The 16,166-nt window shown below is 42.0% G+C and overlaps 1 protein-coding gene across 3 annotated transcripts in view; it reads left to right on the top strand.

Annotated features, from left to right (window-relative positions):
- LOC133348582 (CD166 antigen-like) overlaps positions 1–15,829 on the top strand; it is a 29,685-nt gene extending 13,856 nt beyond the window's left edge. Inside the window, exons 4-13 of one of the 3 annotated variants that reach the window (XM_061561482.1) lie at positions 1,691–1,755; positions 3,397–3,475; positions 4,574–4,750; positions 6,421–6,536; positions 8,858–9,011; positions 9,118–9,233; positions 9,877–10,015; positions 10,538–10,631; positions 11,189–11,313; positions 12,021–15,829. In XM_061561482.1, the coding sequence (XP_061417466.1) occupies positions 1,691–1,755; positions 3,397–3,475; positions 4,574–4,750; positions 6,421–6,536; positions 8,858–9,011; positions 9,118–9,233; positions 9,877–10,015; positions 10,538–10,631; positions 11,189–11,313; positions 12,021–12,040 (1,085 nt within the window). In that variant the 3' untranslated portion in view covers positions 12,041–15,829. Of the gene's footprint in view, positions 1–1,690; positions 1,756–3,396; positions 3,476–4,573; positions 4,751–6,420; positions 6,537–8,857; positions 9,012–9,117; positions 9,234–9,876; positions 10,016–10,537; positions 10,632–11,188; positions 11,333–12,020 lie in introns of all 3 variants that reach the window. The other 2 variants (XM_061561481.1, XM_061561483.1) reach the window with 2 other exon arrangements.
- Positions 15,830–16,166: the final 337 nt, after the last annotated feature.

Here is a 16,166-nt window from a genome sequence, read left to right as displayed (position 1 = left end):
TGTAGCAGTGCAGAAATAAGCTGCTTTTTAAAATGCTTACAGGACACCCTTTAATAACGCAGGGGGGTTCCATTTTTGGAAAGTGCCGCTAAAGCCAAAAGCGCGATATTCAATACTTAAGCTGTACCTAAATAATGGGGGGGTTAGGTACACGGCAACCAAAAATAGGTCAGTTCAACCTTAAATGAGTACTTGGTGCGATGTATAAATGTCGCCACAAGCAAGACGAAGGTGGCTTGGTGTAGTGCTGGCCACCTACCCCTCGTGTGCCACGCCGGCCTTCATAGGTGCTCGCTAACGGTATTTGCCTCACTCAACAGTCTGTTGGTAAGCCCTGCGGGGGGTTGTCTTTGTCCGCGAGATGCTCGCATGGCAAAGGTTGTGGTGCCAAAGACTGCCTCGTGTTCCTCGCCCGCCCCTTCCTGCACTGCGGTATCAGCCAATGAATATGGTACTTCTGGGTACAGTATACCCGCGAAAGTCCAAAACTAACCCCCGCGATAGTTCAGTTGGTATACAAAGAGGTTACTCGCGATAGGTAACAACCGCTAACGATAATCCCGCGAACGGTAAACTCGTGATATTCAAGGTTCTGTATTTATCAGAAGACATGTAGTGGGCTTACGTTTTAGCCCAGTGTAATGCCCCTATTACGTGTACACATTTGAGCCAAGCCAGTAGCAGGCTGTGGCATTCCACCAGCAATTTGCTGTGCCATGTTGTAAACAAATTGTGATACATTGTCCTCACAAGACATTCATTTGGCTCGGCCAAGCTAGGCTAGGGGATAGGCTAATGACGTCACTGCATGTGATTAGCATGGTTAGCTACCTCTGATTGGCACGGTTGGCTACGTACGGGGTGAAAGGAGTTCAGCGTAGTATATTGTGAGAAGACAATGTGACCGTGTCATCTACACGTGTCTCAGCTCATTCGCTGCATGTGACGTCAGTGGCACGGCTTGGCTTCTGCAGTGGAAAACCTGGCGCCTCCTGAGCTGTGGTGGGCTGCCTCGGCAGTTCCCCATAGCACGGTTTAACGGCGACGAAGAGGTATAAATGTGTGCTTTCGTTAGTTTCCCCAAGACATAGCACTTTGCCAGATTTAAAACACATTGCTGCGGAGGGAGCTGGTAGGAACGTTGGGTTGCTCGGTCAATGGCCAGGGTCAACGGCGGCGTGGTGTATTCCTCAAATATGCCCGACTCTAAGGGCGGGCACAAGCCGGCGTGAGTAGGTTAAACGTTGAGTTTTATAAGGGCACCACGGGGTGACAGCCCCTCCCAGCCCCACTCCTCCCCACCCTCCCCACCCAGCCCCTCCCTGCACGACGGACACAATCCCCTGTGGGCTGGTGTAACCAGGAGGTTCCTACCAGTATAATCCTCTGCCAACCTGAGAACTGAACTCCAGATGTCTTCCACGTTCAAATGAGCAGTGGAATGGCGCTCATCTCCATTGGTGGCCCCGAGCCGGTAGTTGTATATTTCATATTTTTTGGGCAGAGCCCAGTCTCTACATAGGACTGCCACTTGTTACTTCCAACAAAAAAAAGTGATGCTCATTTGTATCCACTATGGAGTAGGGATCATTTACTGAGTTTAGTATTTTTAAACACAGCGCTACCTGGTCACATGCATATCCTAAGTTTTGTGTATTCTGCATATTAATGATTTCATTTCATTTTCTAGCAAATCCTCGCCTGGAATTGTCTCCAAGTACAGAGCCACTTATCGTTAACAACGAATTTCAAAACGTAAGTGTCTCCAGTGGCCTGAACTGTGCCGTATATCCCCTTTATGTTTCTTGGTAAGTTAAGGCAGCATAGACCACAAAGAGGTTTCCATGTTTTTGGCACAGAGGATGTGAGAATATGCAACCTCGCAGTGGTAAAAACTGTTTTGGAAACGTTGCTTCGAACCTTTAGTCACAATTGCACATAGCACTTGCACGATGAGTGTCAAGTGGTTGCTTTAGCATAATGGGTAACAATACACAGTGGACTCATTCTAACACTTCCTGTGTAAATTCTGAGAAACTCATGAGAAAGTTAAGAGTGTTCGGGCTGCAAAGAAATAATTGTGATAATTAACAAAAGTTACTTTTTGGACTGCAAAAGGGGCAATTGTTGCCATCGGATCATTCTTTCCATCATGCATTGCATGTCACATGACATCACTGCACTGTGTGCATACTGCACACAGCTTTTTTGAGACAAACTCATAAGAGTTCAATCATGACCCAATGAGTGGCTTTGGAGATGGGTCAGCAAGAGTCTCGGTAAAGAAATTTTTTTCTGGCAATTTAAACAATTGTAGAAGCTAATGTTTTGGTAAATGGCGTTTCGAACACATCTCAACATAGGAAATCACCTTTTGAATAATTTTATAATAATGAATGTAATTTTTGTATTTCCTTTTATACTAATAAAACACGACTTAAACTCTTTCTGGACATATACTTGTGTGTATGTAGTGGTGTTGCATTATGAAACCGGTGACCTGACTTAAATTCCCAGCCACAGCTGTAATTAGCAGGATATGTTAAGTGAACCTGGCTCCCCAACTGATTACTGTGGTTAACTATGGTCAAACCACCCCTATGACCAACATGGTGTGGAGAGGCTTTCAGCGAGCATTAAGATTGAGCAGGAGCTGTACATTAGTATAACTTATGTTGGTGCAATGGCATATTTTGTTGGGTGATGGTGTGATTTAAAGTCTTCAAATGACTATCAAAGGCTGTGAAATGAAATCCTACTCCGGGTCCACTTTGCCTATAATATCTCCAGATTTCTTAAAAGTGGTTGTCCTATGGATAAATTTGCCCCTGCCATGGGAATGTCTAATTTCCATCACTGGTTCAGGGCTGACCAGTGCAGAGGAGGGCTACCCCATTGTTGCATTGAGCACAGACACATTTTGGTTGTGTTTTCGTTTTGTTCTCCCAACCTCGAATCCGTCAGCTTTATTGGCATCCTGTAAACAATGATAGCATTTGTACATACTGATGCAGATAATGAAATAGTATGGTAGCAGATCGTGAGTTGCTTATAAAACCATGGTAATTAGAGGTGTATGGATGGAAGGGGTTGTAGTGAATCGCTCTACCCACAATATTAATGTTTATGAAAATATATAATAATAACTTACATCCCACTGTGAATCAACTGCTGGATGAAGGCCTCCCTACGCCGTGTTGGTTTGACCATACTTCTCTACGCTGGTCAATGTTGGTTGGTGAAGGGGATCCCAGGACCAATTCACATGTCACTCGCCTCTAATGTTGCCGTGGCCGGGAATCGAACTCGGATGGCTGGGTTTGTAGCGCAGTCCACAAACTAATACACCACTGCTTCTACCCTCGTCTGGCTTCATGCATTTTTTTTTTATTTTAGGTCGCAGTCTGTGTTGCTGAAGATGGATATCCTGAGCCCAAGATTGTTTGGTTTAAAAACTCGAATCCAATCAACGAAGGTAATACATTTTCACTTTGCATATGTAGTAATTATATACTGTCAAGTGTGCGTGTGTGTCTGAAAGATAAAGTGTTTGCACTTTTATGCGTAATTTCATTTAGTACTTTCCAATTAAAATTGAGAGTGATTATGTATTAGCTCACTGCATCTCTGCATCTGTCTAATGGGGTTACAATAACTGCTCATGGTGATTCAATGTGATAAAAATGTTATAACAATGTTGTGTTGCTATTAGAGGCCTACCCGATAGAATCAGACCAGTTTGATAAAAAAAGAAACTTGCTCAAAACTTTCCGATAAAACCGGTGCTAAAAAGATTTGCTTTTCTGGCCATTATGCGTCGTGTGATGTCATCTCATCATGCGGCTTGGAAAGTTACGTTATTATGAGTAATTACTTCCGAGGACAGACACATGTTGGAAAGGGTTAAAGAATTTGTGTATGTGCATGTTTTTTCTTCCTTTCTATTAATAATGTTTTATATTGTGTGCGATTCATGTTCTGTGTGTAAATGTGTATTTATGTTATGAAAATGCGTAACACTTAAAAAAGGAATTACGTGTTCATAGCATCATTTGATTTCATTCTGAGACTTTTAATAATAAGGAACATCATGTATACAATACATGTGGAAATGCTCTATATGTTGTTTTATATCTATTCCTATTTGTCATTCAGAAAATGTAGCAATGTTGCTGTTATTATTCACCATGGTCAAGTCCTGTATAATATATATGAAACTTATTTAACTAAAGCACAAATTACATACTTGCCAATAACTTTAACTCATGGAATATCGTGAGTTATGTTTAGTTTGGTTCATGACAAAGTGTGTTTCGTAAGTAGTAAGCTGCCAGTTTTTAAATCCTTGTACCGCATATTGATTTTCAAAGATTATCAATCGTCACTTTATTTTTTATATTTTTATTTCACGAAGCTTTCTGCTTTCAAAGGTGGTAAAAGGGCTTAGAATCGTCAGTTTGTGGGATACATTTGTAGGGTTGGCAAGTATAAAATTTAAGTCCGAATGAGAGATAAATATCGCAAAAGGCTTGATCAAGAGCTTTGTCGAATGACTGAACTTGTTTCTGGTCAGATGTGGAGGTCGAGCCCGAGGTGAAGAAGAACAATCAAGGTCTCTTCACAGTGAGCTCTGTGCTGAGGATCCGACCCCAGAAGACTGACATGGGCAGCTTGATCCACTGCTCTGTCACGACCGTTGATGGAACCACTGAAATAGAGACTCCGCCAGCAACGACGGTCACAGTTCACTGTACGTTTCCTGCTAGCATATTAACCACGTTTGATATCTTGCCCTGGGGGTCATGGATAAGGCTATTAATTTCCGTGGTTTAGCCAAGGACAGTCACGGGTTCAGAAAGGTTTTACCGGTATCAACACTTTTGTAAAGATGTGCATTTTTGTTCTGGTTTAAAATCCGATCTCTGTGTCGTGTGGGTTTGCCACCTTCGCATCCAGTGAAAGGGGATACAATTGAGTGCGAAATTATGCATTGATTAATATGTATGCAGCCATTTTGTCAATCCACTGCTGGATGAGGGCCTCCCCATGCCATACTTCACCATGCAGGTCAGTGTGGATTGGTTAAGGTGGGAAGCATTGACAACAATGGATGTTGTTGTACTGTCCTCTGCTGACCACCACATAGCCTTGCAGCCTATCATACCTGTATGATGATTGCCAATCCAAGCATGTTCCAAGTTCAAACCTGATTAGCTTACAAGGTCTGAGATCAGGGGTGCATTACCAGTGATTTGGTCAAAGGCCAGTACAACATTCCTGGAAATTGTTAAACAAAAAATGAGAAATACCAAAAGGATGATGTGCTGAGTCAATCTCCACCTGGGATTTAAAGTTGACATCTTCCAATTGTTGCTCAAGTGCACAAACTGGAGCAACAGATAGACGTTGCATGCTTGCATTGCCTCTTGCAGATACGATGTAATTATAAGTAAATATTTCTATTGTAGATGGTGCCATGGTTGGCACAGTTGATTTGCAATCCGATGTCTCCACTTCGATCTCCCGGTGTAGCAGTTGAAGTAATGACCAAATTCCTCAAATCCCCCCCGCCTCTGTCAATCTGGCAGTATAAATGAGTCGACCACATTTGGCAGATTTCGATTTAAAGCTTTCGTGACTGCAGGGATTCATCTTCTTGGTTCTTTCGGTAAAGTCACGTAGAAGGTAAGTAATAAAATAATAAAAATAAAACATAATAAAATAATTCTCACGACGTTTCGGCCACAACGCAAGCAGCCGTCCTCAGGTGAAGACCAGGTGACCTGGTCTTCACCTGAGGACGGCTGCTTGCGTTATTATGTTATATTTTTATTATTTTATTACTTACCTTCTACGTGACTTTACCGAAAGAACCAAGAAAACACATTTGGCAGGTCGTGTGTGGTGGAGTAAAGTGTAAGCACTCCCGCCTTCTTCCAAGAGGGTCTGTCCAGCATGCAAGAGTGGATCAAATGCCCTCTAGAGGCGCTTTTTAAGAGTTTCTTCTAGTTGAGACTATTCTGCCAGCAGTGCCGTGAGCAGGTAAATGCAGGGCTACACCTTTGCTCTCTTGGAGTGCCATGGTGACAAGATGTTAAATACCTCGCCTGGTATGTGGGAGATGTCGGGGGTTCAATCCCAACCCTGATGCCTGTATATTTAGAGTTTGCATGTTCTCCCCATGGTTGTGTGGAATTGTCTCCGCGTCTTTCGTTTTTTTCCCTCCACATTTAGAATCGACGTTTAGAGTATTTGGCTGCTATAAATTTCCATGTAATAAGCCACTTGCGTTGAGCTGTGATTTGTGGCCTGGTTGCTTCGGAAAAATATCTATATAGCTCAATTGGCCTTACCTGGTCAAATAAAAATGGTTTACTTCAGGTATATTTTGTAACCCGTTTCTTTATGCCGTCCTTGCAGATCCTCCCGAAGCTGTAAGCCTCGAGGTGTTTCCGAACTTCATCAAGGAGGGAGACACCGTCACGCTGACCTGCGTCACTGATGCTTTCCCACCTCCCACTTACACCTTTTTCAAGGTGCGTGTGCTGGGCCTCTTCTGTTGTTGATTCGTTTGCTGATGAAGCCGCTAATTTAATTCCTCCATTTATTTATTGGTTAAAAAGTATGCATCCTTCTTTATGAATAACAATGTATCCATCTTTCAAAAAAAGCAAGCTCAGAACTTTTTTTATTGTCAAGAGTTACTATAAACTATTTGAATTCTCCCAAGTTCGGCCCACTGAGCCTATATGGCTATATTTCAGAAGCGACCTGGCCACAAATGATAGCTGAACAAAGTGGCTTCTCGCGCAGAAATTTATAGCGGCTACATATTTGAAATGCATGTTTCTAAATGCGGAGGGAAAAACCGGAGGACCTGGGGAAGAATCCACTCAACCATGGGGAAGGAGACATGCAAACTCCAAATTTACAGGTGTAAGGGTCGGGATCAAAACCACGACCTCCTGCATACCAAGCAAGGTAGTTAACATCTCGCTACCGTGGCGCCCTCAAGTTAAGGACTCATTCTGACTGGAAAGAAGCAGGGGGCCTCTGGTGTTGCTCTTGAACTATTTATTACATGACATGACGCATGTAAACAAAACGGAATTCCAGGTACATTATGCTTTCATTCCACCAGAAGAGAGCAGCATATTTTTACTTTGAATATATGTGACACAAGCCCATACCAGCTCATCGTACGGACAGGGGGAATTATATAAAAAAATGCAGTCCTTGATATGGAATAACTTTTATCTGTAGATCGGTCTGTCAGTCACAGCGTTTTCGTCATACAGAGAGGTCACAAGTGACGCGGGTGGTTGAGAGCAAAGCCTAGCCATGCTTCAGCGCACTCATGCAGTATAGTTTTATTAAGGATTGTAGTTTAGCAAACGAATTACCCTATTTATATGGCATTCTCGTGCTGGCTTGTTATCAAATATGCTTTCTAGTATTTCTGGGTTAAATAAAGTAGCAGGATGGCAAACCAGTCAATGAATGGAGCCTTTTTTAGTAATGGGATTCCTAGGAAATTAAAAACTCACACATACAAATGAGTAGACCCGGACATACGCATGCATGGACATCAAACAAATACTTTACCAGCCTGTTACAGGTGAGCATGTTCTGTGGCAGTTTGGGTACTGCACCCTGAGTGGAGAATTTCTCCTGCTGGGCCAGTTAAATGTATGAGCTTGCACTGACACGGGCATTAATTCTCATGCGTATGTGCTGGTATGCAAAATGTAAATGCTTTTTTGGAAATACCGTGTTTTATTGTCAGTCTTGCAAGAAAAGCCTCCAGATATGAGAATAGGTATGTCAAAGCTGTGTGATATTTCCAAAGTGATTGGTTTGGTAGTTTTCATGAAAGCTTGTGAAGTGTCATCAGATGGATGGATGAATGGACAAAACCAGTATTTTTCAGGTGTGGCAATAGGTCTATCGACTTTGTTAAAATTGCAGATGCATGGAATAGATTTAAATTCCGCAGACTTGGCAACATACGGAGGTTAAAGACAACATTCAAACTGTTAAGAAACGTACGTGGGTTTGGGCAGGATATGTCACTATAATGACGGCTGATGGTTCAGAATAGTGGCGGAGCCATCAGCTAAAGAATGGAATGCATCCGAGAGGCTGTCAACCAAGGAAATTGATTGATGAAATCGGCACGTGGCGTGTACTGTGTAATATTTCTACATCACAGAATTGTGAGATGGCAGCGGCTTTGTGAGGCTTTAATACAGCAGTGGATTGATCCTGGCTCATGATGATTATAACTTGGGAACATTGTTTTGTTAAAATACATACAGTAAAACCTTGGATTGCGAGCATAATTCGTTCCGGAAACGTGTTTGTAATCCAAAGCACTCGTATATCAGTTGTGATCACGTGACGCTCGGCAGACAAAGTGTATACACGTACAGTACTACTCGTATTGCAAGACCTCGCTCGTTTATAAAATTAATATTCATTTAAAATTTTGCTCGTCTTGCAAAACACTCGCAGACCAATTTACTCGCAATCCAAGGTTTTACTGTATACACGAACAGTCCTCGACTTGCGAACATGATTCGTTCCAGAGACCCGTTCGTTAGTCGGAATATGGTAATCTACTGTATTTAAATGCGCGCGCACACACAAACACTCTTTCCCGGCACGAGGCTGACTCGTTACACCTCGCGGAGGATCGCTCGGCTGAACAAAAAGTGCCGCGGTTCAATTTTCAAGTGAGAGTTCGTGGTTTAAGTCGATGTTTTAAAAAAAATCATGTAAACCGGTTCTTAAGTGCGGGTGTAAGTCGAGGACTGCCTATATATAACTTGAAACATGAATTTCATTCCTGCTTCAGGGGTCAACTCGAGTTGCCGCAGCGTGTAATAACAACACGTGCAAGATTCCGTACATCAATCGGCATCAGGGCGGAGTCTACAAGTGCGAGGCGCATTACACAGCCTCACCCATGCAGACCACAGCCAAGGCAGAGCGCCAGATAAACGTGCATTGTAAGTACTCGTGTTTAACACAACAACACTCTTTGTCCATTATAAAATGCATCAGTGGTAATAGAAATAGACCTGTGCGCCTCGACCTGTCTGTGTTTTACCCCAGATATTGAGAGACTCCGAATAATGGGCATTCCCGATGGGGAAGTCAACGCAGGGGATAACATCACGATGACGTGCAGCGCAAGCTCATCTGGGAATATGACCTACCATTGGAATAAGGTACCACCAGGGACTCATTTTAGTTGGATCTGTCCAGAATTACGACCTGGAAAACATTTACGCAGCCGCCACAACTCATCCAGTATATCTCTTACTGTTTGGCTACTAATCACGTGTTTACTTCAGTCTATCGGCGACCTGAAAAAATATCCAGTGAGAATTTAAGCTCTGGGTGTCATTTTAGTTCGGCTATCAGAACATCACAATTGTCAATATGTCATCATTGATTATTATCTTTTGTCATTTTTAACTCCGCTTCAACGTCTAATTTACACAGACTGATATTACAACATTAGTGATTATCATTATGATTGTTCATCTTAAGTCATGGTTTCATCAATGACATCATAATCATCATTGTAATGATTTGTAACACATTAATCGGTGTTTTTTAAATGGGGTTGACTGGATGAGGAGGGGAAGAACTGAACTTGCTTCCGTGACTAAAGCCTTGCTGGTCTTTGATTTGATCATGTCTTAATGCCATGGCTGAATTAATGTATTAATTATTAACATAGTTTTTATATTCGCAAGTTATTTGTGATTTTATTGTGCACATAGGACATTAATTGTGAGCATGCATTTAACTCCTGCTAAAATGTGTATGAATGAGGCTCATTTGTAATGATTTTCGCTTGTGAAGGATGGCGAACGAAAAGAAGACGGCAGCGTTCTCACTCGCCTCCACGTGTCTTCATACGATTCTGGGTCGTACACGTGTGTTGCTCAATTGGCTGAAGGCTCGATGTCTGTGGACAAAACAGTGACCATCACCGTGAAGGGTATGCACAGCTCACAACTCAACCTGCCTTGTACATGTGTGCCCTCTCACCCCAAGACAACCATTCTGGTGTGGAAAATGTATACGTATGTTTGTTGAACTTTTGCACCACAAATCGTTGTGAAGAATGTGACAATTTGGAAACAAGTTTTCCAAGAAACTTTCAGCAGTCAAGTATGCGTGGTGAAATAGTATGTTTATGGGCAAACATCAGTCTGTTACACATTTGGGAAGTAATCATATGGATGATTGGTTTTAGTGGAAGGATGAAAATAAGGGGTAGTGGAAGTGATAGTGTAATTTTAATTTGGAGGTGTGGTTTTCTAAAATTCCATTACAATAAAAATATATTGAGTTTCAATGATGGTAAATGCTCATCAGGTATACTGAGATTAAATTATAAACATGACCTCATGAAATTTCATTTCTCCCTTGTTTGTACATTCCTGTACTTTGTATGCCACGTGTTTGAGAATATGAAATAGCTTTGATTACATTGTGCCTGTCTGTGTGGTATGTTTAGGTTTAGAGATGTGGATCATTATAGCATGTGGTGCTGCTGCTGCTGTCGTCGTATTAATAATACCATTAAGCATTGTGCTTATTTGCAAAAAAAAGTGAGTATCACCTTCCTTCAGCCATGCACACTTTATTTTCACTGATCTCTGAAAAGACCAAATCAAGAATTGCCCTGTTACTTACTCACAGAGTGAGTAAGACGTATGGTATCTAGCGCCGCGGTAACAAGATGTTAACTACCTCACATGGTGTGCAGGAGGTCATGGGTACGACCCTGACGCCTAATATGTTTGGAGTTTGCATGTTCTCTCTTGTGGATCTTTTTCTGGGTCCTCCGGTTTTTCTCTCCACATTTATAAATATGCTTTAGAGTATTTGGCTGCTATAAATTTCCACGTGATGAGCAACTTGGGCTATCATTTGTGGCCAGGTTGCTTCTAAAAAAGTGCTATCTCGCTCAGTGGGCCTTACCTGGTCAAATTTAAAAAGTTTTTTCATTTAGCTTTAGTTAACAAATTGATGAGTCCTTTTTATATGGTGCACCTATGCATCTTGTTGTTTTTGCCTATTGCATCTTGGCCTGTTCTCTGCGTTGTCGCTTCATGTGTTCTTCTGGTGGAGTTCTTGCTAATGTCGTGCTTGTACATGTGCGTAGCAAACGGGGTGAGATGACCGTAAACGAAGACCGCAACGACACCGTGCCAGAAGAGATTCCATTGACAGATGTTGAAAATAGGACAGAAGAGAAGAATTCCACGGCTGACGCTGAAATCGCAGCAGGTAAACCTGGTACGTAACTGTAAGTACAGCAAATTATTGGTGCACAGTGACCATATACACCTTACAAATGCACACTTTTTCACCGCCATTGTGTACCTACACCGCTGATACGTACAAGTGCGTACACGTTTAAATACAGAAATATTAATATTTACGTACAAAGGGTACGCGTGCATGTATTAACTACAAATTTATATTTTCGCTGTAATATATGGGGTGGAGGGGGTAGCGCAATAAATAACCCATTGGAATGTGAGCTATGAACACGTTGACTCTCATTCAATTCCTGGCCACGGCTAACACCAGTGGTGAGTGATATCTGAACTGGTCCTGGGCGCGCACTCCCTTCATTCACCAACCTGTACTGACCGTCGTGAATTATGATCAAGCATACCTTTCTATCCGAAAGGCATGGGGGAAGGGCTTCATCCAGCGGTGGATCGATAAAGTTACATACGTTACATTATTGTAATATACGTAATTTTGTACATACATAAATAGTAGAAAAGAGAGGTATGGAAGCATGTGTGGTTAATGATGACGTGATACCTTGTGATAGGTGTTTATTTGTTTTTTGAACATCTTAAAAGCCTATATTGCCAGAAAAGCAGAAGCATATTCTTTTTCATACCTAAAATAGTTATTTCAAATAACTACGCTGTGACGTTTGTGCACGAGATGCATTTTTCTTCTCAATTTATTTACAGATGTCATCATCAATACATGACAGGTCGTGCTCAACTCAAAGCCACAATGACGATCAGCAAAGGAATATCTTCAAAACAACACACCTCAACCTCAAGTTTGGATCTCGTCTGATAGCTCAGCCATTGTGTGCTTGACTTACACTGCTGATTTGTGCCAGGTTCCATTCCCACTGTTGCCTGGCCCATAGCATTGGGGCAACATCATTTCCTGCCTAGAGGCCATGGATGGCCACTGACAATGTCGACTAAATATTTGCACTGAACGATGCATGTCTGCGGACGGGAAAACATTAATATATACGACAAATTCACATTCGAGTCTGTTAAGCATGTGCTGCAGCTGAATTGTGTTGGCGATAATGTATGCATTTATTGCCAATATGCAAACTGTGCCACTGGAGTTGAGGACTGAGATGAGGAAAAATGCCCATCTGCAACGCCCAACAGTCGGAAGAGAATCAAGTGATACGCCATAGAAGGCACTGGGGGATGACACAACAGAACTACTTCAAGTTTATCTCTACAGCAGACCTTTCGTCACCATTAACAGCCAATATCGATGCACTGCTGGACGAAGGCATCCCCCAAGCTCTCACCATTCCTCAGAGTCTTGATGAACCCAACACTAAAACAAATAACTACATGCATATTAATTATCGTTGTTTGTGCACCACGATTTCTTGCCTTACATGGTTCATCCATTTACAAATGTCGATCTTTACATGTGAGCTGGGATAATAATCTGTTAATTCTTGGGGGGGCAATTTAGTGCCACAGTGAGCACATTGATGGCCTCTCTGGGCAATTGCGGTGGCATGATTCAGGTCCCTCTGGATCTCAGTGTGGCTGGTCTTAAATTTGTAACTGTAGGGGAAGCATGGAAAGCTGTAGCTTTAATCTCATTGTCCCTACAGAAATCACCTTAATGTATTTAATTGGCATGCGAGCTACTGGAATCGGTTATAGAGAGAAGCTGTATGCCTGAGCCCTCCTGACAGTGAACTAAACCCATCCAGAAAATGGCTCCAGACTTGAGACATCACATGACTCAATTTAACCTCCAGGTGCTGCCCTCTATCTGCACAGACAGACAAAGATCCCCTGTATAGCCTCAACAGACTGTTGGGGCAAATGCTGTAGGCAAGCACCTATAAAGGCTGGCATGGCACACGAGAGTGTTGGACGACAGCACCACAGGCTATTTGCACGTGCATTTAAGTGCTGTACTTCTGAAATGCTGGTTTTTACACACTGCTGTGATTTAACTGGCTGATTTGATTGGCATAACTGCACATAAAAGTCAGGCTTTGAACTAGGGTTTTAAGAGATGTTCGCTTGACATCCCTTGGAACAGTTGCCGAGCCACCCGGCCATATGTAACTTCTCATTTTGAGGTGTCGCTGGTTAGGAAGTCACCAGGAAAAGTGCTTTTGCATGTGTTATTCAGCTACATGTGTTATTCAGCTAGATGCCTGACATTTCACTGGCTTTGCTTGGAGAATCTTCAGGAACTGAATATTGAAAACACTGGAGCTATACAGCACAAATCAAAAACAATCTACGTAATGTGTGTGCATAATTGCAGCTTGGTTAGTCTGTAAACCTGCATAAATTTTTGTTGAAGTTTGTGTCCAAGTAGAAAGTGTGTGTGTACATATTTACATTTTTAATATTACCACTCAGTATTGCTGTACTTTCCAATAAGTTGTGGTTGTGCATCAGCGTTGAGTCATGAATGGTGAGAAGATGTCTGTAACTGATTACACGGTAAGAGAAATTGGGTTGCACAATAGGGGAAGTTGTGTCTTGAAGACTGGCCAGCCGTTTGCCTTCTGCATCCCTCGATATACAGAACAGTTTCCTGCAAAGTTGTCTCTAAAGCGAGATTCCACAAATCGCATTCTATTTTCTCATTAACTTTAAATTGTAATTGGAGATGCGTTACTAACAGAAAAAAATTGGGCCCAAAGACAACGTAAAATCTCACTTAAGAATGCAGCAAACCTTTGCCAGAAGCTGGTGATTGCCGTGTTAGGAGGAAATTGCTGTTTGTTTAATTTTTTTCTATAACTTGTAATTAATGGCCTTTTTCCAGACATCTGGACTTGCACCGAAGAACGTTTAAAAAAGAAATGGTTAAATCCTGTCCAGTGAGTACAGCACTGGGCGTGATCGACACATCGGAAAAACGAGGCGAGCTTGAGCGACGCGAATAATGCCGGAAACCAGTAGAGGTGTAAAACAAGTGTGCCTCGTGCAACACTATCTGCAGCAGCAGTAGCAAGTCGTGCGCTCAGGACAAACGCCAGACCGTGCATTGGTCGACCCCCCCCCATTAAAAAAAAATTAAGAGATAAAAAATTCCGTAAATGTGAATATTTTCGTAACTGTATATCAAATTTGTTGCGCAATGTATAAGTTGCGTTACAGCGAAATTCCTCACGGCCGCATCGAGGTGCTGAATAAGCGAGGGATGGCTCCTGTTCAGACGACGGATGGGCGTTATGACCCACAACATTGCTGGTGAAAATGTCCATGTTATTTATTACCATAAACCTCTTTCATCGTATATAAAATGACCGATTCATATTTGTAAATAATGAAGGTGCGTATGCACGGGGTTTGTGGTTGGACTTGTGTAAGTGCTGTTTCATTCGGCTGCATGCATCAGCAGATTTTGTGAAACTAATTTAGCTACATTGTTTTGAATGATAGTTTTGCTTGCATAGGAAGTCGTTTGCTTTTAATGCATGGCTTGGTTAATCAAATAATACCAACTTGCTGTATTAAGAAATCATACGTGACATAATATCGAAGATGATAGTGATCCATAGGTGGGTACTGGGGATTGACATGGCATCTAGCAGCCGACTGGTAAAGGACTGCTATGAAATACACCAGGACTCCAAAAATCTTCATTGATATTTGGGGACCATATCGTGGATCATGTAATCCGTGGAGCACCCGGGGAGGTTAATCCTGAAATCCATGAAATATTTCGCGCTGGCACAGTGTGCTACAGATTACGCGGGTAAAGTGCTGCGAGCGACTCCGTTAAGCCACATAAAATGTGTGATGATCGGGGAAGAACGGCACGTGACTAACGACTCCATCCTATATACATTTGTGAATTATAGTAGATATTTATTTTTTTACCTACGATGGTAAATCTGCCATATTGGTCTATGATATAACAATTATAATTGAAATTAAATTATAAAAAAAATCTGTGCAATGCACCGAAGTTTATATTTTTGCAGCTCCGTTTGGTTCTACAGATCTTGTGTCTGCAGATCAACTTGAGCCACTGCAGATGCGTTGTCTCTGCAGCTCTGATTGTCTCTGCAGATCTCTTTGTGCCACTGCAGATGCGTTGTCTCTGCAGCTCTGATTGTCTCTGCAGATCTCTTTGTGCCACTGCAGATGCGTTGTCTTGGCAGCTCTGATTGTCTCTGCAGGTTCACATCTCACAAATAAATCACTGGAGAGAGAGGCATCTTTGCATTACGCAGAGAGACTTGGTTGAGTGATTGGATTAGAAGCCAAGGGAATGGCTGCTTTATGGAAGTGGTCACGGACCACAGGTAATCCACGAATTACAAGGATTCGTAAATTTGTTTAGATTTGCTGTACATCGCTGCGTCATTGTTTTATTTACATTAATATCGAATTTCTTAGGAATGGTCAGCAAAATAAAATGTCCGATAAAGTAAGGTTTCGTTTGTATATGTAGTTGTGCGTTTTATTTGAAAGTTGTGTTTTTGCCTTTGTAATGTTGCACTTATATAAATATTAAAACTATGTGTTCACATTTTAGTCGAGCTCTGTGTGATTGTCATGGCTGTAGACACAATTTTTTTTAAAGTTATGACTCTACTGTACATATTCTAGTGCAGTATATGCATGTTGTTGAGCTGTAATGACACAAGCTTAGTCACAATTATGTCTGACAATTAACTTTTGTCAAACACGGAGTATTCCCAAAGGCAGCATATGCTGGCCAAACATGCAACAAACAAGGTTAATATCACAGCATGCCTTTTTTAACCTTGAGACGTGGAATAAATTATCAGTAATAGCAGCAGCAATGGTAAATCCATTACTGGAAGAAGGCCTCCTCAAGCCTATGATGTAGCAATCCACTCA

This window comes from Lethenteron reissneri, chromosome 27 (assembly GCF_015708825.2).
Source record: "Lethenteron reissneri isolate LAM-NWPU_2019-01 chromosome 27, ASM1570882v1, whole genome shotgun sequence".
NCBI lineage: Eukaryota > Metazoa > Chordata > Hyperoartia > Petromyzontiformes > Petromyzontidae > Lethenteron > Lethenteron reissneri.
The sequence above is the reverse complement of the archived record's forward strand: the minus strand, read 5'-3'. Positions and strand labels throughout refer to the sequence as shown.